At 35.4% G+C, this 24,642-nt stretch overlaps 1 protein-coding gene across 1 annotated transcript in view; it reads right to left on the bottom strand.

Annotated features, from left to right (window-relative positions):
* LOC134740974 (long-chain fatty acid transport protein 4-like) overlaps window positions 1-24,205 on the bottom strand; it is a 41,167-nt gene extending 16,962 nt beyond the window's left edge. The window contains exons 1-2 of the mRNA XM_063673660.1: window positions 23,850-24,205; window positions 1,787-1,940 (exon numbers count right to left, since the gene is read on the bottom strand). Of these exons, the coding sequence (XP_063529730.1) occupies window positions 1,787-1,940; window positions 23,850-24,025 (330 nt within the window). The 5' untranslated portion in view covers window positions 24,026-24,205. The remainder of the gene's footprint in view (window positions 1-1,786; window positions 1,941-23,849) is intronic.
* Between the last annotated feature and the right edge of the window lie 437 nt (window positions 24,206-24,642).

Here is a 24,642-nt window from a genome sequence, read left to right as displayed (position 1 = left end):
TACCTTTCTAACTGTAAAAATAAAATCCCATCAAAAAACATTACTTGTAAAAAGATGCAAGTCTCGCAACGCAATTCTTCTACTAAAAAAAAGTTTTGAGATGTAATGTCCAAGTCGATTATAGTCAGTGCCAGAGGGTGTTAAAATAAAACCGTATCAATATTATATATATATCTTAAATTTTTAATACGTATAATGACTTGGCCATATCTATATATATAAACGTAAAAGTCCTGACTGACTGACTTACTCACTTAAATCAAAGCCCAGCCCAAACCGTTGGACCTAGAGAGCTGAATTTTTCACAATAGGTAGCTTTTATGACGTTAGTGTCCACTAAGAAAGAGTTTTTCAAAATTCATCCCCTAAGGTGGTGAAAAAGGGGTTGAAAGTTTGTATGGAGACCATATTTTTTTTTTAGTGCGGGACTTGAAACTTCGTATAAAGGCATATTATTAAAATACAAGAAAAGTGATTTCAGCGTTTTTAAAAATTCATCCCCTATATGGGCTAAAAAGGGTTGAAAGTTTGAATCCATTACAAATACTTTGAAACTTCCTAGAAAGGCATAATAGCCGATTACAAAAAAAAGTAAAATTGACGTTTTTGGAAATTCAACCCCTAAGGGGGTTAAAAAGGGGATGAAAGTTTGTCTTGGGGTTCAAATTTTATAATATAAATGTTTATTAATTATAACAAAAAACAAGAAAACTCATTTTAGTGTTTTTCAAAATTCATCCCCCAAGGTATATCTGTTCTATATTATGCTCATGTATAATATATAACCACCAACATACAAATCCACGCGTACGAAGTCGCGGGCAACAGCTAGTTCTATATATTCTACAATTGGTTCATCCTGATACGGCAGTATCGCGGAAAAACCGTAGTAATATATACCTATGAGTCACGTAGGCAAGTAACATTAGTGGCAATTGTACACCCTACTATTATGAACGCATTTAATAAGTAGTAAGAAATGTGGTAGGTCTCACGACCTTGGATCTACGCTGTAATCAGGCGAGGCTTTAGAACGACAAGGTAGATAGGTAACTACGTTCTCACATTATCAGTAGAATAAAGACTTTCAGGGACTGTCGGTATCTAAGTAATTAAATACTTCTAGGTAGGACCTTGTTCCTTTTAGGAACCGGATATCCATATAAATTAGACTATTAGGGCCCGTGTTATCCAATGTGCATCTGATGTATTTAAAATGATACAAATAAAATAAAGTGTCCCTTCAGTTTAGGTGTTTCCTGAGGATATTTAAATTTCAAAGCAGTCCAGTCCGCATTTTAAAAAGGTCCCGTATTTACAGTATCGTCTAGATCTGATCACAAGATTTGCGCACACGCCGGTCTTAAATCTTAAATTACTAATATTATAAATTAGAGATCACAATTCACACACGGCATTGGTTTTTAGTAAGAATAAGCATGTGACTGTGTGTGTGGTAATAGATCATATAATAAAAACGGACTTAGTAAGAAGGACTCATACCACGGAATTTTATATTCAAGTCCAGGTGCGATCGCCAACGACAATGAACAATATTAAGCAGCGCAGAACGTGAGCGCCGCGTCGCCGAACGTCTATGGCATTGCATCCTGCACTCCTCACATCTCATGCCGTGCGCCGCGTAAATTCACTCAGAGCTCAGAGCAAACCGCGCCTGGCGTAAGCGCTGCTCGGTTAGGAGATAGCTGACACCGTGGCATCTTGCAGCCCCCAGATTTTCCGATGAATCATGGCATTGAGTGCGACAGCAAACTAAACCACTCACCTCCTTGTAGGTCCAGGTGCGGTCCCCGACGACAATGAAGCAAGGCGCGTCGGGCATGAGCGCCGCGCGTTTTGTAAACAGCCCCGCGACCGTGGCATCCTGTAGCCCCCATATCTTCTGTCGGACGATGCCTTTCACGTAGCGGCACAAGAATCTGGCGACAAAACAAGCAAATGAACACAGTGATGTGAGTAATGACGAATATGCTATTGATCTGAAGAGATTCGAGAACGGAATGATACATGACAATACCTGAGAATGTAACTGACTATTCTTGGTATGGTATGTTGCATCTGAACATATTACAGGACGTGTAAATAAGAAGCATAGGTAGTCCTTTATTTCAGACATTTTATTATGTATGGTAAATACGAGTAAGTAAGTACCTACCTATATAATATATATACCTATATATATGTAATAGATTAGTCGTTTCAGGCTTTAAATCACAGAAATGTTAATTGTGAACACAAGGATCTTGGACTGCTAGACTAGGACGTAAAATAGTTTTTTTTATAAAGCTAAGTACATCCTCCTAAGGCCCAGCAATACAAATAAAAAATTCAAAATTTGCTAGTGAAATTTAAACCTATATTGTAGAGTTGATTTTGTTTTTTAAGTGTTTGAAAATTGAACTAAACAAAAAAAATTTAATGCAATTCTGACCCAAATGAAACTGATTTAAATTTCGTCGAACTGAATAAGTACTAAATATTAGCTGAGCCTTGGAAGGATATAGTGCAAGTACATATAAACGTTATGTATAGTATATATATATACAATAAAACACATAAAACATATGTAATACATAGTATATCATATTTTATATAGTTTTTAGCATCTACTATGCTGTCAATATATTGACACAATATAATGACATATATTGACTTCCTATAGGAAGGCAAAAAGTCATTAATGCATGTCTTGTCGACACAGTGGCGTGCGTGTTTTTCTTCTTATGCTCACATATATCTCAGAAGTAGATTGAACTGGTACGATTGAAGTGTTCTCAGTGGTTTAGAAATTTAGGACGTGCTATCAATACTTCGTTATTCAATCTATCTATATATATATAAATGCACGTGTCCTGACTGACTGACTGACTCATCAACGCAGAGGCGAAACTACAAAAGCTAGAAAGTTGAAATTTGCACACTAGGTTACATTTATAATGTGTACAAGAGATAAGAAGCGATTTTGAGAAATTCAACCCCTAAGGGGGTTAAAAAGGGGTTGAAAATTTGTAGGGGTCCTGAATTTGAAATTTTGAAACTTCGTAGAAAAATATTTAATTAAAAGGGAAGAAAACTCATTTCAGCATTTTTCAAAATTCATCCCCCAAGGTGGTAAATAAGAGCTTGAAACTTTTTATGGAGATCAAACCTTTTTTTGAGTACAGGACTTCAGTCTTTGTATAAAGGCATATTATTAGAATAGTACAAGAAAAGTAATTTAAGCGTTTTTAAATATCCATCCCCTAAAGGGGTTAAAAAGGGGTTGAAAGTATAAATCCATTACAAATGCTTTGAAACTTCTTAGAAAGGCATTGTATAATATTACAAAAAAAGTTATTTCAACGTTCTTAATAATTCAACCCAAATTCAAAGAGGTTTAAGAAGGGGATATAAGTTTATATGCGATTCAAGTTTTCGTTTAAGCTAGGAACATAAAACTTGGTAAAAGGGCATTATATTAAAATAGACGAAAACTGATTGATAAAGTTTGCATCGGGAGCGAACATTTTTTTAAATAGTGGACTTGAAAATCTAAGTGTTGAGAGGGATTATAACGAGAACAATTTTTTTCAGTTAGGGGCTTGAAACTTCGTAGTTTGTGAAAGACAAATTTCATGCGTTGTATAATTATTAACAAATGATTAACCGTCCCTACTGATATCTTTTGCTGCATATGCTCATGTAAAATATATAACCACCAACATACAAATCCACGCGTACGAAGTCGCGGGCAACAGCTAGTCATTCATAACTACTTTACATGCTACAACTATAGTCGGCTACAAAGCAGGCTTTGACGAGCGTTACGCAGTGTCAAAGCGTCACCTGCTAAAGTTCACCGAGTTCCCATCGACACAAGCACCTTATAAACACGTGCTGCGTTCTGCGTTAAAGATTAACCTTGCGACCAAGTCTAGGTGATGTGTATCGATTTCGGAATGTTTCATTCGAAACACGTAAAATAGAAAAAAAAGGAATCCAGTATATAGAATATAGAGGATAGACAATTTAAACTACACTTGAGTGCAGTAATGAAAACAGGACACCTTATATCGATAATCGAAATGTTAAAGACCGTTATACGTGTTATTACGTTGTGAATAATAGTGTCTTTCTAGCGGTGACATGATATCGTACGGAATTGAAACTCACATCAAAGAAATGTACGAAATTGTACGCTTGGTAAAAGAAATGTACTACCTACGTACTTACGAGAAAACAATGATCAATGCGTTTATGTATATTGTTGCCATACAATTTTTTTAAATAAAATGTAAGGAATCGAATGGTACCTACCATTATTTTTTTCCTATTTGGAAGTAAAAAAAATTAAATTTTGAAACTGAGGTCTTGTATTTTTTTATTATTCCCATATATTTTTTAAGTTTCCAATTTATTGTGATAAATTGCTCATTTTCTATCTATTTCACTAGACTTAGTTATAAAATTCAACATGTTTCAACAACCCTATTATTAGGTACCTACTTACTCGTATGCTGTTATGTCAAGGCCTACCGACAGAATCAACTCATTTAGATAGGTATTATAATACTTATATCATTTATAAGTACTTCAACAAACTCATATGGAATGTTGTTTTACCACTCATGATGAGTTTATTCTATGATACAGCAGACAGTGCATTACTAGAGTTGCAGACGTCAGTCATTCGCCGAGCCATATTTTATGTACCTATGGGTTAGTAAAATCCAAATGTCATATTGCAGTACCTTGGTAGAACAGGAAACCAACAGCTGAATGATTGATTGATTGATTGAGTAAACCTGTTTAACTTCGTCACTTTTTCTTTAATATATGACATCTATTACAGTTTTTTTCTGTTTAACTTACTTATTTTCGATTATTATTTTCGTATTATTAATGAAACTCAAGAAAATCACACATTTAAAGATTAACGGAACAATTAAGAAAAATGATTTCTAGACTTATATTGACCGGGATATAGACCGTAACACATCTTTTGTATTGTTTTTGAGCTCCCGATATTTCGACGCATCTTGCATGCATCTTGTTCACGGGTGACTGAAGATAGCGGGTGGGTGTCAAAGTTGTGTAGACCGCGCTCGGTCTACCCTCATTCCTGCTCGTCGGTTGTGTTCGCTTTCATCGTTACCATCGGTCGGTAATCACGGTCTATATCCCGGTCAATATAAGTATAGTGAAACTAACCGTGAATCATTCAAAACTCCCATCATAATCATAACCATCCATTCAACATTCCACATTCCAAAAATAATTAGAAACTTATATGCTTCTCCTTAGTTCCTTAACTTGAAACTTCACTCGTAACAACTTTGCATATCTAAAAATATTGTAAGTCGGCATTAGCTTGCAAGTTTTCTGAATTGCGACCCGTTGGTGCACGCTAATGTATAGCGTGCAATATTAGCATGGACATGTAGAAGCCATTCGAATGCACTGCGGCGTGGCCGCGCGATCCCGGTGGCGCAGTTTGACGCAAGCGGCGCCGCTGTAATCCCATAATGTGCCCATAATTCAATGAAGACAACTGACCTTGCACTTTGGGGATCGGAGAAACAACAACTGTCAAAATTTTAACTTGGGATATTTACAGAATACCTCTTTTGCCGAGTATATTATTTAATACTCTAGCGGCGTTTTGACGCCACAACGACGGGTCTAGTATTATTTAACAGTCAGAAACGAGAGAGATTTTGCCGTAACGAGAAGATATCGATCGGTTTGAAGTTGTGCTCAACTCCATCATCTAACCAGCTTATTGACATCATAATATTGCACTGCAGAAATTTTAACTAAATCAAATATATACCTACTAAAAGATGCATGATGCATTATTTAATAATGCATATACAGGGTGGTTAAAAAATAAGTGCATTCGCGTTGCCAGGGAGGTTTTGGGATTATACTGAGCAACTTTTACTATGGGACCAACCACGAAATCGCGAAAAAAAATTACCCTCCCATAGAAAATGGACCATCCAAAATGTATGAAACAGCCAAATTTTTTTTCGCGCTTTCGGGGTTGGTCCCATATTAAAAGTTGCTCAGTAGGTATAAAACCAAAACCTCCCTGGCAACGGGAATGCACTTATTTTTTAGCCACGGTGTAGGTACCTACTTGACAACGGTTATTTTTATGTTTTCCCGGTGGTTCAGTTCGTCGGCTGCTATAACATGTTCGTAGACCGCCATGTGACCATCCTCCAATCCGGGGGGGGGGGGAACTAGTGCAATAATGTATTTATTATCCTTAAGTGTGTCATATTAATGACGTATGTGAGAGCATATGTGAGAGACGTATGTCTTAATGCCAAATTGTTTGTTACAATGTTGATACAGATTTTATTTCCTAATCGTTGTCGCATAGATAGCAAGCGCATCGTCTCCGGCTAACCAGTATATACGTTTGAGATCCGACTAGTTACCTACCTAACGCATAGTTATTACGTATCTCAAGGCCACACTTATATTGGTTTTCTCGGTAAGTGGTTGTAGTAACGGCCGAGTAGAGTATCGTAGCTATTCAACGCACGCGGCTGCTGCATCCAAAATAGCTCCGCGTAAACATTCGATAGGTCAAACAACCTCGATAAACACTGGCTTAGCAGATTAATCAATGCAATCAAGCTATCGGGAGTTCCATTCCTGATCAACAGTTACATGGATGTCGATGTGAGGGATCATCGTCAGGGACATGACATGACGCTTTCTTGATCCTGACATGAGATGAGTCACTTTTGGTACTTAGAAAAAATTCAAATTAAATGACATTATTTGTTTAAAATACATTCAAATGGATTAACCTTCTTGAATAAATATTTTAATAATACTGCTGCGTCTTGTAACCTTTAGGTAAACTTCAAATTGAATGAAAATCATTTTAGGAAATCGAGAAACCATTCCATTATGTAAAATGATAACCTTCTTGAATAAATATTTTTATAAATATTGTTGCTGCGTCCTTTTAAAATAATGAATTCTTGCAAAAGTTGGGCTGCATTAACTAACTACTCAAAGGGACAGCTGGTCTAAATGTCTCCATGGCAATATGCAATAAGGTAAACGAGTATGCCAAGGGCAGTGAGTCAGGAACGAATTAAAATAGGCGGCTTTCGACGGGTTTCGCGGGCTTTCGGGAGGAGGACGGCCCGCCGCAGACAACTCGTTAACGTTAGGTAGGTACGTGACGTATTGTTTGCTCGACATTAAATTTGAGTAAGAAACAAATATTAAATACATATAGTGAAACTATACGTTTTGAAACGATTAGGGACATGAATAATTTTAGAAAAGTCAATTACTTATTTTTTCTACAAATGGTTTGTCGAAACCGGGGCAAGTCAAAATCTTTCATTAGTAATGGACCTGTACCTATCCCTGCTTGAGTTTAATTTGTATTGTGGATACCATTATTAGTAATCAATTAAAATGCAAGGAGGCCTCATTAATATTTTTGACGTAATTTAGAACGAATTTTATAACTAAGTATTAAATACATGTAAACAGTTGCAAACATCGTCGCAGCGCGCCCCCGACACGAGGTGGCGAATGTAGGTGGCGGCGATCGATCGCCCCAACCCACGTATAAATAGGTATAGGACAAATCATTCAGGGCCGACCTTCAAATCGCAGGACACCGGAAAATGAGAGATAATGGTCCTTGTTTTAGCACACACTTTGTTTCTCCGTTGCATCGACCGAAAGAGCATTGAACTTTTAAAGATACTACATTGTATAACCTATAACTTCTATAAGGCAGTTCAACTACTTTACATATACATAGGTACAAAATACAAATACTATGGATTGGGTAAGGTTAGGATATGGATAATGGTTATGTGCGCAAGTGCGCATCTAAAATGTTTAGGTTATACATATAGGTACAGGTAGGTATAGGTAGGTGGGTTAATTATAATCGATCTACATTTCAGAATTTGGATTATGCCTTCCCAGAAGACGAGTAGGTAGGGTCATTACGCTAGTTTCCGTCCATGCACTAGTTTTCGTCCACTTGACGGATTAGGGAATAAAATATTAAATTTATAATTTGCTACTTGCGAAATATAATTTGTATGTAGATAGATATATTGTTTAGAGATTAAGGATTGCAATAAGTTCAAATTTGTGCAGCAATGTAGGTTTGTATTCAAACTTCGCCAAGTGGACGAAAACTAGCGTAATGACCCTATAACATGTAATTAATTATATCCTTAAATTTTAAGATAAAATAGCAGGGAACAAGAACACTGATTTATGTAGGTATAACGTATAACAAAAAAGCAATTAAAATACCTGTAGTTATTTTATTTTACAAGAGAGTAAACTTATCGTTTAATTACTTCTCGAGCTTATATAATAAATCCGAGCAAGATGTTTCCAAAATTGAATTCAAAATGTGGAATAATGAGCACTGCGAGGTTTCAAGGCACAACATTTGAACATACTTTACTAACGTGAAAAAACAACTCAAAATACATTGTACCTACTCTAGGGGATAAAGTGCAACTTCGCACACTAATTTCGAAGAGTAAATAGTGCCTTTCCGAGCGGCTAGATGTGGTGAAAACAATATTACATTATATTGTTTTCGGTTACCGCGATAGTTACTTATGAAATAAAACTATGAAAACGGATTATATCGCGTATATTGAATTTATAATACATCCCGACGTTTCGAACCCTTACATATATCTTGCGTATATCTTTACTTGAAAATAGTTGTATTGTATAAACATAGCCTTATGAACCGATTTTGCATGTACCAGTACCAGTTTATAGTTTAATTTATTATGGTTCATTATTTTTGTATGTGGGTATTTTTGCACATTGCAGCGTTTCTTCAGTCATCCGTTGACCACAAACGCTGTAAAGGGTTCGAAACGTCGGGATGTATTATAAATTCAATATACGCGATATAATTCGTTATCCGTTTTCATAGTCTTATTTTTGAAAATAGTTGTATTGTATAACTAGCCTTATGAACCGATTTTGCATGTACAACCAGCCCAGCCTTAAGTTTATAGTTTATTTTATTATGGTTCATTATTTTTGTATGTGGGTATTTTTGCACATTGCAGCCTTTCTTCAGTCATCCGTTGACCACGAACGCTGTAAAGGGTTCGAAACGTCGGGATGTACTATAAATTCAATATACACGATATCATTCGTTATCCGTTTTCATAGTCTTATTTCATAATATTACACATGTTGTAAAAACGTACGAAGGTACCTATAATTATAAATACATACAATATGACTATATGACCTCATCTCATTGTCTAATTTAGTTTTAATAGCATCCCAAGCCGTATGTTAAGGTTAGGTTAGCCATTAAGTTAATTCTACTAAAATCTCAATATTCACAATGGTTTTGTAATTCATCAACATTCATGGTTGATAGTTTAATGGACCATTTCAATATTTGTCTGCATGTTTTTTACCGTTTGCTTTTTAGTCTACATACATGTAATCATTATTTAAGGCGACGGTAGCTATTGGTAAATTTTTAGATTCTGTCAATTTACCCCATTTCACTAACACACAAGCGCACTTGACGCACACTACCTCACTTTACTGGGAAAGGTCAGTGACCCGTCATGTTTTTTAAGATAGCACTTTTAGTTTTGTATTAACCACTGGACTGGCCTCCTTTGAGGAACAGAAACTGTAAAAGCGTTCCATTGAAAGAAGAAAGAGCAAGAATACATTTAATCTTGCTTTCCTTGTCTGTTCATGTCATAAATACATGACTTCATGATGTATTTAAATGTAAATAATCTAATTCATTTGATTGTTTCTACTTAATATTGCTTTTTCGAGATACGCGTTTTGTAAAATTACAGCGAATAAAACCAGATGTTGATATTATGACATGTAGATCCTGAACTACTGAAAATTGTAAGCTAAAAGTTTGAACATTGATTAATTACAATAGGTATAAGTTAGTTATAAAATAACATTTTCATTTCTCATGCTCTGAAAGAGGGTGCAGAAAATGGTACGTCTCTGCATTAGAGCATTTTAACTTCCAAGTACGATTTTTTATATTTTGTTACGATAACCAATTGAAATCTGGGTTTAAATGAATTTGTTATTAAAATACCTTTAAGTACCGGTGTTTTATCAGGATAGCAAATCACTGTATCGTTTTTTAAATTGGTGCTGAAGATGCATTCGAGGTGTTCCGTTTTTGTCCTGCTAACCCTGAGGCCCGCATCTTCTAGGGCATTTACCCACTGACAAGAGCATTTTGGAGTTCTTGAGTAGTTTTTGCGATAAGGACGATGTCGTCTGCGTATAAGAGATTCCAAGGTACATTTAGTGATATAGTCCATGACTAAGTTAAATATCAGAGAGCTCAGTGCCGACCCTTGATGAACTCCCACACCTACTCTGAATTCCTGGCTGAGACCTGCTGCCGATTTAACTTTGGTGCGTACATTATGATACATATCCTGTTGTCCTGAACCAACTGCACGTAGCATTCAGGCAGGTTTTGTGCTCTTAACGCCTGCCATACTAGTTTTCGTGGCACCCGGTCAAATGCCTTCTCCAGGTCGATGAAAATAAAGTGCAAATCTTCTTTATTATGGCGACGTTTTTCTGTGCGAATTCTAACTGCTTGAATTGCATCAGTTGTCGACCTAGAAGGAGTGAATCCAAATTGGTTGGGCGTGATTGACGTGTTTTGGAATACGACGGTTGAGTATTCGCTCCCAGATTTTCAGTATGAGAAGTCAGCTCTATTACCCTATAATAATCGCATTGTGTCACATCCCCATCCCATTATCACTACATATTATAAAACAAAGTCGCTTTCCGCTGTCTGTATGTCTGTCCCTATGTATGCTTAGATCTTTAAAACTACGCAACGGATTTTGATGCGGTTTTTTTTAAAAGATAGAGTGATTCAAGAGAAAGGTATTGGTAAATATGTATAATTTGTAAAGGTTTTGTGGAAATTAGTTGAACTACCCGTGCGAAGCCGGGGCAGGTCGCTAGTGTTTTTTATTGTTTTTTTAGAACACAAACAGTCACATATACAAATGGATTTGAAATACAAATGTACTTAACATACTTAAGAAACAGACCTGGGGGTTCATAATTAAGTACATCATGTTAACATACATACTAACAGCAGAGATAAAAAGAAGATCAAAAAAAACATGACCAAACCTAGGACAACCGGAAAGTTACATTTATACATTTAGTTATTTATATTTATATTCAATACTTGAATTATTAAAACAATTTAGGTTTAAGTTTCATTCTAAGACTAGACAGGGACTAGTGTTTTATAATAAGTACAATAGAACATAATAATCGGTCTTGCCGGACGTAGGGCCGCGTCGTGAGCATCAAAGTGCTGGAGCATTCCATGGAAACGGTAAGTTATTCATCTAGTTTTTTAAACAAAATTCTTTATTTATGCAATGTCTACGTGTATGACAAAGTATTGGCGTATTTTGCATGCGAATCGCTTACGAAATATTTGCTTTAATTTCGAATTAAATTACTTTGTCGACTTGCGTATTATAGTAAAAGTAAATTAAACAGTTTATAAGAAAACAAGCAGTTTTAAGATGATACCAATATTATTCTATAAAAAGGCAAGCAAAACAGAACCAGGCTAGGAAAGTCGAAAAAATGTCCCTTCCCCTACGTAACGATGGAATGCTCCAGCTCGAAGACTGCAGTCCGTTACGATAACGGAGTCCAAAATACCGACACGTTTGATGGCGCTTCAGGGAAACGAAAAACGTCTCATCATCAAGACAAAAACAACACACACAAGACAAGTTGGCAAAAACTTGTTCCTAAAAGAGGTTTTTACCCAGTTTATACAATTGTATGTATATATAATTGTATGTATTTATTACTACCCAACTAATAGATGTCTAATAGATTGTTGAGGATAAAATTCAAATGTTTTGTTATAAAAAAAACAGAGTTTAACAACTTTTAATGGGTATGTGTCTTGTTCAATGATTATTCAAATTGATAATTTAAAAAAATTCAAAAATACTAATAATAGTAATAGTAGTAGTTTAAATAGTAGTGTGTCTTAAAAAACACAAATTAAAATATTTTCATAGAAAGTAATTTAATTTGTTTTTAGAGCAGGTATATTATGTTTCAAGCATAGGTACAGTAGCGAATATAAATTTATCATATTTTTTCAGGTACATTTGCATATTAATTTTAGTAATTTCTCAAAAACGGCAACCCTCGAACCAGCTGGCTTGTCAGCGGCGGATGGGAAAAGACCCGACGGATGCTCGCTTGTGCCTTGGTTTTTGGGGCGATCCTTGGCGTGGGATGTGACCTGTGTGGATACTTTGGCTCCGTCCCACGTCCAGCGCTCGGCCCGGAAACCGGGGACGGCTGCAGAAGACGCCCAATTTAACAAGCGCCGCAAATATGCATTTTTAAAAGAGAATTACATATTTGCGGCGCTTGCAGTCGAAACCTTTGGGCCATGGTCATCAGACACCAGACAAGTTGTGAAAGAAATTTCAAATAAACTTGTCTGGGTGTCTGGCGATTTTCGAGCGGGCGAATATTTCGCTCAGCGGCTAAGTCTGGCAATCCAGCGGGGAAACGCAGCAAGCGTCCTGGGGACGATGCCCCATGCAACTTTAGGTTTTTAATATCTGTATTATGAAATTTGTATTGTAAATGTTTGTTGTGAAAAAAAAAAAAAAAAAAAAACGGCTCTAGCGATTTCGATGAAATTTACAATACAGGGGCGTATGAAAAGGACAATTCGATCAAATACATTTTTAAAATAATTAGTTTGCCCACAGATTTTATATATACGCAGTTTGCCCGAGTTTTCGCGGTAGCCCGGTGGGTATTAAATTTTAAAGTAATGATTCGATTTAATTTTCAAACCAGAGGCTAACGAAGGTAAAAAAGCGATCCAGCTAGGTTTAATTGCTGGTAAGATTCGCTTTTCAGTGTTTTCAAATAAGAAATTCAATATTTATAACATACATTAATTGGTGTGTGTGAAGTCCCCAATCCGCATTGTGCTAACGTGGCCACGAATGAATTATTATTATGATGATGATGATGATACAATCATTGTTGAATGCCCGCAAGAAAAAAGGAATCCCATCAAAAACATTACATGTAAAAAGATGCCAGTCGCGCAACGCAGTTCTTCTACTACAAAAAGGTTTTGAAATGTATAGGTAATGTGAAGCTAAGTCGGTTATTTTAGTCAGTGCCAGGGGGTGATAAAACCGTAACAATATTAGATATAATACCTTTATTTTTTTAATGCTTATAACAAAGATAGATATAACTCCGTAATAGATGGATACAGTCTAAGAAAAAAACGTGCCTCGAAAATCACGAAAATTTGATTCTCGATCAGATGGCGCCACTAGTTTTGGCCTACACTCGTATAGAGGGCGTTGACTGTTTCGTTTGTTATTTATAATTTTAACGCATACCAGTGAAAGAACATGGGTCAAAATCATATAAAAATAATTAATGCAAATAAAAAAATCATTTATCCATATTTAAATACATTTTATCGTATTTTTATAAATATTTATTTTTAGTTTTAAAGTGTGTCGACAGATGGCAGTGAATTTACTGGGGTTACAAAATTTACTATGACAGTACCGCTCTAGTATAAGTTACTCTATGCTTATAATGACTTGGCAATCGTACACAATGCTTTACTTAGCTTTAGCTATCACAAAATTACAGAACGTTGAAAATGGCCTGAGTGGCTTCGAGAAAAGGATGGTACGGCCGTGCCTCTTTGTTTTGCTCGACTTGGCGGGAGTGCCGCCATATATGATAGATTTTTTGCCGCTACTGTAGGCCTAAATAGGTATCGAATCTTTGGTGGAATTAAAAACGGGTAGGTACACACTCATCTGATGGTAAGTAAAGTGTGATACGAATGGTACGAATGATAAGGCACCTATGAAGCTTTTACTTATCATTTTCATTAATCTGACCAGTTTCAGTTACTGAAATAGCTAAAAAAACCAGCCAAGAGTATGTCGGGTCATGCAGCTCAGTGTAGGGTTCCGTAGTTCTGTCACAATAGCCTGAACGGGGGCTATTATCAAGTATTACTGTACATTACAAGCAAAAAGGAGTAAATACTTCGCTTCGCAGCGCTTATGCTAAGAAGGGAAGACTTTTGGCGATATCTCAAAAACGGCTTAACCGATCATGTTCGCTAAAGTTTTTATTAATTTAGTATTTATTAAGCTTTGTTTTCACGATTTTTTTTTAAATTTTATGATCCATGGTACAAAAGTTAGAGGGGGCGCGTATTTTTAGGGTTCCGTACCCAAATGGTAAAAACAGGACCCTATTACTAAGACTCCGCTGCGTCTGTCTGTCTGTCCATCTGTTACCAGGCTGTATCTCATGAACCGTGATAGCTAGACAGTTGAAATTTTCACAGATATATTTCTGTTACCGCTATAACAACAATTACTAAAAACAGAATAATATAAATATTTAAGTGGGGCTCCCATACAACCAACGTGATTTTTTGCCGTGCGCGATCCGACTCGCACTTGGCCGGTTTTTTTTTTCAGAGCGATTATTTCCGATTTACTCCAACCAAAAAATAGTTTCTGAAAACTCTCATTAGTTTTGAAAAACCGATAGCACGACACCGACTACACACATAGTGATGTATAATTTCACAAAAATCATATAATTTTATGCATAATTAAATAAAATCTATTTGCTCCTGTATAATTATTTTGATCTTAAATTAATACACTTTCCGTTGTTTTATTCAAATAACTTATAATATTTATTTTCAACTGTGACGGAAAATACGTAATAACGTATGTAACACGGGCGATATTAAAATTGTATAAAAATAGTCATAGAATCCTTTCTTTGACTCTAGTAACAATTTTGATCTAATCGCGATTAGATTAGATTTATTTATTTCAGGATAAAAATTACAATATAAATATACATCAATGTCAAAATTATGCTTATCTTCTTATCATGATCGTCCAACATTAAATACTAAAAAACCGGCCAAGTGCGAGTCGGACTCGCGCACGAAGGGTTCCGTACCATTACGCAAAAAAACAGACAAGTGCGAGTCGGACTCGCCCACCGAGGGTTCCGTACTTTTTAGTATTTGTTGTTATAGCGGCAACAGAAATACATCATCTGTGAAAGTTTCAACCGTCTAGCTATCACGGTTCATCAGATACAGCCTGGTGACAGACAGACGGACAGCGGAGTCTTAGTAATAGAGTCCCGTTTTTACACTTTGGGTACGGAACCCTAAAAACGGCAAAAAATCACGTTTGTTGTATGGGAGCCCCACTTAAATATTTATTTTAATCTGTTTTTAGTATTTGTTGTTATAACGGCAACAGAAATAATTCAACTGTAACAAAAATATGTCAATAATTTATGTCAATCTAAGCAATTTAGAATCATCATTACTAATCATTAGAATGTCAAACAAAAATATCGCAAAAGAAGTAAATGTCATTTTTAAAATACAATAAATCATTTGAATTATAAATTAATTATAGGTACATATATTACCATTACAAATTCAATTCCATGCACTCATGTAGAGAGTACAGAGGGTTATCCAACGAAAGGTTTCTCAATTTGCGTTTAAGTGCTTCGTCACACGGCTCATTTTTTAGATCAGCAGGTAATTGTTCGTAGTAAGTTAAAGTTATTAAAGAACAAAATACCAAAAAGTAAAATTAAAAAAAACCGGTTAAGTGCAAGTCGGACTCGCGCACCGAGGGTTCCGTACTTTTTAGTATTTGTTGTTATAGCCGGCAACAGAAATACATCATCTGTGAAAATTTCTGCTGCCTAGCTATCACGGTTCATGAGATACAGCCTGGTGATAGACAGACGGCCAGATGGACAGACGGACAGCGGAGTCTTAGTAATAGGGTCAAGATATAACTATACCTCCGCCGCACCGCCGCACTCCTACCTACAAGTATTTCACTAAACTTAATCCAGTAATATAACTATATCACTAAACTAAAGACGTATTATAGTAATATTCCTAGTAAGATAGTAATGAATCGCTTTCGTATAACTATGTTACGACATATAATTATATCCCTAGGGTTATAACTATACAATGGCTTTATTTATCGTACTGCGACATATACATATGTATACCTCTATGGTCAAAATACATGAAGAATAATGGGTAGAGTTAGACCAAGAAAAGTCTGCAGCGATTTTGATAGCATACGCAGTGCATGTTAATTTAAACGTCAAACGTCTGTAAATTATGACGTATAAATAACACTTGCACTGCGTGAGCTATCAAAATCGCTGCAGACTTTTCTTAGTCTAACTCTATGTACGTTAGTAAAATTCTACTTCAATTTTAGTAGTTAGAGTTCATTGTTTGTTGTCATTATTCTTTATGTTTATCTAGAATATTCGATATTCCAAATGTGAATGAACATTCGGTGCTTAGATTCTATTGTACTGTGAATGGCATGGCAGTTGTAACCTAGCAACTGTTGTTTACTGTCAGACAAAAGTAAATGTGGTAAACAGATATTATATACTTACGCGACAAGGCTTTTTTGTCTATTAATTTTAAAGTGACATTCCGATGACATTTTGCAAAAAAATGTGCGATTTGATTCCGTTAAAGGCACGTGGGAGGAACTAGAGCGCATCTATAGACTATGGAGGTCCCTGCTTATACAAGTGATAAGAGCTATGTCCTATGCCTAAAATCAATAAAGTTTATTTGCAAAGTACAGTATAAATAGTTTACAATCAAAAATTACAAAATAAAAATGTTCCACCATACAATAATTAACCTTCTCCTGTCAAAAAATTGCTATTAAATAGCAATCTAGTCAACTTCATGTTTAAGTTGATTATACCTATATATAGAGTGTAGATCTGCTCCTAAGCATACCAAAGGTTAATAACCTAACCTAATTAAATAAATAAATAAGAAATAGTTTTTTGTTATACAAGAGTGCAAAGTTGTATTTTACTCATTTTTTACGATATTATAACAGAAAGCTTTGGAAGTTGTGTATTTTTACGCGAGTCGGTGAGAAAAGTTTTTAAGTAACAAATTTTGTTGACAATGTCAAAGAATAATTGTAATACTGTGACAATGTTAACATTTCTGACGTATGAAATGTCAACGATGCGTTTTAAAATTGCATCGACTCTACTTGTGCGTTCAGAATTATATTTACAATGTATGTGCTCGAAAAGTGCGTTTTTTACGGAGCCATATCATGCGGAAAGTACTACTTTTCCGCACTAGTACTTTTTGTTTTCAATTTTTTTTTACAGTACATTATGGTGCTACTTTCTCGCACTAGTGCGGAAAAGAGCACTTTTCTGCACTAGTGCTTTTTGTTTTCAATTTTTTAATAATTAAACTTATTTGCCATGATATGTTTTTTTATTTAGTCGCACAATGCATAGTAAAACATTGTATGATACATGTGCGTAAAGATGATTTCCGACTCGTATTCCTTTATACACCCGCTCGCTTTGCTCGCTCGTGAATAAAATTCTACTCGTCGGAAATTATAAAAAAAAACCTTTCTTATAAATCTTTCTTAAGTCATAAGACTTAAAATCATTAAATAAAGCTAAATTTGGTATTTTTTATTAGATTCTCAAAACATTTATTTAATATCGAATAATGATACTTAATATCGAACGAACCGTTTTTTTTACGTTTTGTTATCTGTCAAGCTACTTAAACACGCTCCATCCAAGGTCAAATTACTCTCCCCACTAGCGGATAAAACGCGTTTTTCCCCGCTTGTTTTGAAGGATAAAAGACAACTTTCCGAGCTAGTGAGGGGAAATAGTACATTTCGATGCTAGTGCGGAAAGTATGCCATTACTTCACGAGTACCGAGACTCGGGACGAGTGAAGAATGACATTTCCGCGCGTGTATCGAACGACGTTTTTTAATACAGTTGCGAAACAAACAAGTGCAAGTCGGACTCGCGTTCCAAGAGTTCCGTACATTCAAGTACATTACACAATTTAAACAATGTATTTTTTAAGTGAAATGTCTTTAAAAAACCCGTAGGGGTCGGATCCAAAATTAAGTAATTAAGTCCGACTCACGCTTGACTGCACATTTCTAATAGGTTTTCCGGTGATCTATAGGTAAAGATCTGTTTTGTGTATTTTTTTTCAAAATTTTTGACCCAGTAGTTTCGGAGATAAAGGGGGGGGTGGTCATTTTTTGCCTATTTTCTTGAATAACTTCTAAACTATTTATCTTAAAATTATAAAAAAATATATTTGAGATTCTCACAATGAGCTCTCTTTCATTTGATATGTAACATGATATAGTTTGACAAACTTTATTTTTTAATTTTCTCATTTACCCCCCAAAAGTGGCCCCCGTGTTTAAAATTAATTTGTTTATGTTACATGTCCATCTTTGGGTCACAAACTTACACATGTGTACCAAATTTCAACTTACTTGGTCCAGTAGTTTCGGAGAAAATAGGCTGTGACAGACGGACAGACAGACGCACGAGTGATCCTATAAGGGTTCCGTTTTTTCCTTTTGAGGTACGGAACCCTAAAAATAAGAAAAACAACAAGTAAGGATTAAAAACAATATCGAATGTTGCCTTAGGAAATTTAGCTTGCAGTAAGAAAAAACGCCTCTTCTTTGGCAGGCGTTTCGGCAGCTATTCCTACCTCTACCTTCCATAGCTATTCCGTTCCATTCAGACAACTTATTAAGAACGGTTTTTCAATCTTCAATATTAATAAATAAACGTGTTATAATGATGAAGAGGTAAGTAATAAAATATGAAATATGCATATTTTTCGTATTCTTACATTAACAGTAGGTTTTTATGTTGATTACGACGTTTAAAGGAAACTAATATTAACACTCATCAATAAGTAGTCATGAATTGGAACAAGTATAAATTTAAAAAAATTGGAAAAGTAAAAGGCACTAGTTCGCGAATACCGACTTTCCGCACGCTAAACAGCTACGTAAAGTAGCACTTTTTGAGCAACTGTATTAAAAATAACTTTTTGGTATCAAAACCGATGGAGTGAGCACTCTATGTCTTCTTAATTCTCTTTGCTACAACTACATTATAATATACGCTTATTCCTCTCCATGATTGACAGTTGACGGGTTATACACCCAAGTCTATGTAGGTATTTGCACTAGGGATGTCACGAATATTCGGATTCGTATATACGAATATTCGCATTATTTTAAACATTTGCATCGACATTCGCATTCGCGTCAAATGAATGTTTTGCGAATGCGAATGTGCGTTATACGCAAACGCCGCAAACTGTTTTCAAGTAATTCATTTTGACCAGTAGTCAGCATTTTTGTACACTTTATAATATCCCGTTCTAAGGTAAAAGGTGTTTTATGAACTTACTGTTTTTTTTCTAATTAGGATTGATAATAACAACGACATTTATTCCCTAACATTCGTATTCGCATTCGCAAATGTGAAGAATGCGACATTCGTGACATCCCTGGTTTGCACGGGAAGATTATGTATGCAAAAGAAGTGTTGATAAGCACACAAGGCACCCCAACCACGTCCGTGTGACCAAAACACTGGGAACCGGTGTTATCCTGGCGAATACATAGGATCCGAGTTTATGTTATTCTGGACACGTCATGAGACTCATGGGTAGAACTTTAAAATAATTACTCTATCCACATTTGGAGGATAACTACCGGCTCGGTTTCCGAATGAAAATTAATATTTCCGTTAAACAATTGTGACGTTGTAAAATATCCTAACAATGACAACCATTTTTAGGGTTCCGTACCCAAAGGGTAAACGGGACCCTATTACCAAAGAGAATAGGGATGATGACACATGTTGAATTTTATAACAAAATCTAGTAAAATGTATATATGATAGCAAATGAGAAATTTGTTTATTAGAATCAACAACAGAAGATACAATTCTGTATTCGGTTATGTATAATTTATTGATTCAATCTAATTTAATTTAAATTTATTTTATTTACGGTAATTAACGGCCCTATTTGTCTTGCCAAATATTGTATTTTTTTCCTTCTATTTTAAAGTAATTAATGCATGTTAGATAATAAGTAATATAATGCCAAATAGCACGTAAGGTTTATCTGTTAGTGCTGTCTGATTGATATAAATAAATAAATAAACAAACAAATTTACATACTAGTATTAACTTACAAAAAGGGCACATTTTTTATTGATCCCCCACTTACAGGCAATCACAGCATGCATTATTATATTAATTTAAACATTAAGTCAATAGTAACACCTACTTATCACAATAATGTAGATATTAAAAAATTGGGTCTCTATTGTTGCCCATATTATATTGTTGTATTGTTTGTTTGTTGTTGTTTAGTTTAAAGTCATAATGTATTGTTTGTCCACAATTTCGTTACTCATAATTTGGTTTTTCTTAGAAACGCATAACTTTTCATGATTGCCATAAAACAAACCTAACCTAACCTATCTATAGGATAACCTGAGGAAAATCCTGAAAATTAATGGTTTCAGAATTATGACTAATGATAATATGACAATCATTACATTATGACTTTCAATAATTATGTCAAACAAAGGGACCCCTAAAATAATATATGGAAATAATACAAAAATACAGGACTCGAAAGTTCCAAAATTTAAGTAATTTTTTAACTTCCAAAAAGGAAAAAAGTAAGAGTACCATTCGTGCATTCGATTCCTTACATTTTATCCAAAAAAAGATTGTATGGCAACTATATTAACTATATACATACTCATCGCTACATGTAGACTACGAAAATAATGGTCAAAACAATGTAGGTATGTATCTAGTAACAAAACCAATGTATGGAGTGAGCACTATTACTAATGGCGTTATTTGTAAACGCGTTACTGGCCTGAATTAGCTATGAATCGTTTTTTATTTGTCATTTTGACTTACCTATGCATTTGTAAGAAAGGGATAAAACAATTTTTCTCAAACATGCAATGAAATATTGATATTATGTTCTTCACATTAGGCGCGGCCAGACGAGGTTGCAGGCCTAGGCCGGGAAGTAGCTCTTTTTTAATTTCCATTTCACATATATTTGTGACCCTGCATCATGATATTCAGTCATAAAAAAAAACTGTAAGCAATATTTGTCTATTAAAAAAAATCAATAAACGATGTTTGCTATGCTATATTTTGGAGTTTTATTTATATAAAATTGACATGAACATAATAAATAACACACAAAAAACACATTATTAACAAATTCCACTAAATGTAAATTGCAAATTAAACTACAGAAATACACATTTAAAATATTTCATTTAAATATTAGCGGTAAAGTTGTCTACCTACTCAAACAGGCGTAGGTATTTTTTTTATCGTTTAGGAGGCAAAGTTGAACATTTTATATTCTGTAAGTTTTTATTGGATTTATTGTGCGTTGTTGACTGTGTTATTTAATATGATTTCCGACGAAAATATGAAATGAATATTAATTTACTCCTACAAAATTAAGAGCGGAAGGAGAATTGACTTAAAATAACTTGCTGCCGTCTAAATCAAAGGCGCTGGATAAATTGAAAAACGAAGGAAAATGCTCACAGTTTATCAGAAAGTTTTTGTGACATGTTTTAAAGAACTGAATGTAACTATAAAATCGTCAACACTGGGAATTATACTCCATGCTTAAGGCAACGATGTATGTGAAGCATAATATCAACATAAAAAACTACGTAAACTTAGTTAACGTATGCGGACTGAAATCTGGACAAAATTCAATGTCGTATTAAATAAAAACGACATGGTTATTTTTATAAATTCTTATGTATCTTAATAATGTATTTAACAACGTTAAAAGCAAGATAAAGTTTACTCCAATGCGAGATTTTTAACGGAAGTTGTGATACTTTAAAGCCATCGGTGTCGAAAACACGCATGTTGGCATTTTTGTAAATTTTATCTTCCTTAGGAAACGTTTTTTAGAAAACTTCGTATGCTCGACATATTTCACATTCTCGTCCGTTGGACCATTGGTGTTCTCAAAATAATAATTACCTTGCCATAAATTTCCATTTTAAGTGACATATGATTAGTCCCCCGTAAATCCCATTACGCAAAAACAGCTGTTTTTTACACATTTTGGTTGGTACGACGTTCCCACATTTTCAAAGTTATTTATTATTATTTTCAGATACGGTGACCTTAACTTTTCTTAGATGTGTGCCGATGCCCATATCTTCAAGATATTTTTAAATAGTTTTACTGCCACATTTGAATAATCTCATGACCTCTCTGTAAGATTTTGTGACTCGGCCGGCCGTCATTTTCTTTAATCGATCTCTCACAGGAAACTGGCTAATGCTGGAAGGTTTACCTAAATCAGACTTTATACCCGTAGTATTTTTTAAAGAAAAAGGATGTAAAAATAGTATAAACATATCGTCACCTCTAACTCGCTTCCACAAAATGTTCCACTATTATCGCTTTCGGCCATAGGGAAATAGTACTGGAGAAATTACATACAGTTTCGCGATGGTGTTCTTCTAGATTGACCACAATTTCAAGAGAAAGAATCTAATGCCCATGAAACTTACCGGATTAATTGACAGATATACAGACTTTAAATTGGCAGTTGGACAAAATTTCAGTTTAATTTTTTGTTTACTTTTTACATGTTCAAAACTTTGTCCAGATTTCACTCCGCATACGTTATGTGGCTAAAACGACAGATGCAAGACGAAAAAAATCAAAGAGATGAATATATCTTGAAGTGTAATAAATTGACAAACTACATGTGTAAAATTATACGACACGTGTGATAAAGATAGTTATAGCTAGGTGGTAGTTATATTTTGTATCTAGTTTACTTTTAGTTTCTTTAGAAATAAAACTGATTTTGTGGAGATTTCTTTATTTATTTCATTGCATGTTTGAGAAAAGCACTATACATACATCGGCGTGACAGAGTACGGAACCCTCGGTGGACTCGCAATTGTCCGGTTTTTTAAATGTGCGTCGTACAGTCACCTGCAATAATATGTTACCTACACAACTAAGGCCTTCCAAGAGTATTGTATTTGCCTTCCAAGAGTATTATTGCAGGTGACTGTACTGTACACCAAATAATTGGATTTTAATAGTTATTTGTTTTACAAGGGGGCAAAGTTATTGTTTAACCTCTTGTGCTTATATTGATACCCGACCAAGCGAAAGATTCCAAAATTGAACCACGAGCGTAGCGAGCGAAAATGGAATCTTGAGCGTTGCGAGGGTTTCAAGGCACGAGGGTTAAACAAATTTTGCCACCGAGTGAAACACGAAAATTTTCTCCACATCAACGCAAGGAAAATACTAACTGTAAAATATTAAACAAAATCAAAGCAAATCAATTCAAAATGAATGTTATTAAATAAGTATTTATCATTCAAAATCATTATTTAAAAGTCAATTCTACCAGCCACTGGAAACAACTCAAAATTTACATTTGATTACTTTGCCCCACGTGGATAAAATGCAACTTTTTCATCAGTTTTTGAACAATCAAGAGAGCCGTTACCAGCTGGTGTGGTGAAAAAATATTTTCTTCGTTAATGCTTGCAGCAGTAGGAAGCGGTAGGTAGGGTAAATACGTAGTATTTATTATCCAAAAACCAAGTCATAGGGACACAGGTTTAAGTAGGTATTTTGTCTTACTTACCAGCATCTACATACCTATTCAACTATTCTCTATTTGTGAATCTTCTGCGTTTTAATTTTGCAATCAATAGGTCCAGCGCAAAACAATAAGTTTTCTGAATGGATAATAAAAAGGTCCTTACTTGAGATCTCGGGGTAGAGTCTTGACGATTACGTAAATGCGTTTCCTGTAGCGGTATACACAGGGCGCGATCGCCAGGAGAGCGAAAATCGCGGCTTTGGAGAGCGTGCTCAGCACGGCGGCCATCGCGGCTGCCAGTGCCATGAGCGCTACGAGCGCTGCCAGCACCGCGTCCATGCTGGCGACGATCCCAATAGGCCACGCGACTAATGATTATACACTAGTATTGCACTGCCGGAGCGACCGATCACACCGTTTGATGCGCGTCCATCGACACAAGTTTCGCCGTTAGTGTAATGCGCGTTATGCGCGCCGAGACCACTGTGTGAGCGCCTCGGGCGGTCGCGCGTCAATGGCGTGGCGAGCCGAGCCGGGGCCGAAGCTCCCCTCGCACATGCGCCGCCGACAACAGCTGATCCTTGCCGCAGCCTAAGATAAATACCGGCGTTATTCAAACTAAAACACTTATTATTGATATTGCTTCTACCTGGAAACCGACATTACATGACATATTTCACTTCTAATTTTTGAGTGTTGGAATGTGGTTGGAATTAGGATAATATTTTTTTAACATTACATTTTTTTTTTCATTTACCAAACAGGTCAGTAGCGTGAGGCTGGATGTTTGAAAAGGGAGGGTTTATAGCGCCACCTATTAGAGCACAATGCAACCTGAACCTCCCCATTATATTAGGTACACCACGCCACGTCATAATATGACGATGGAGGGTACTTATTGGAATCGGAGTTCGCGCTTCGAGGGTTCCGTACCTACCATCACAAATTAATTGCAA

This window comes from Cydia strobilella, chromosome 4, assembly GCF_947568885.1.
Source record: "Cydia strobilella chromosome 4, ilCydStro3.1, whole genome shotgun sequence".
Taxonomy (NCBI): domain Eukaryota; kingdom Metazoa; phylum Arthropoda; class Insecta; order Lepidoptera; family Tortricidae; genus Cydia; species Cydia strobilella.
The sequence above is the reverse complement of the archived record's forward strand: the minus strand, read 5'-3'. Positions and strand labels throughout refer to the sequence as shown.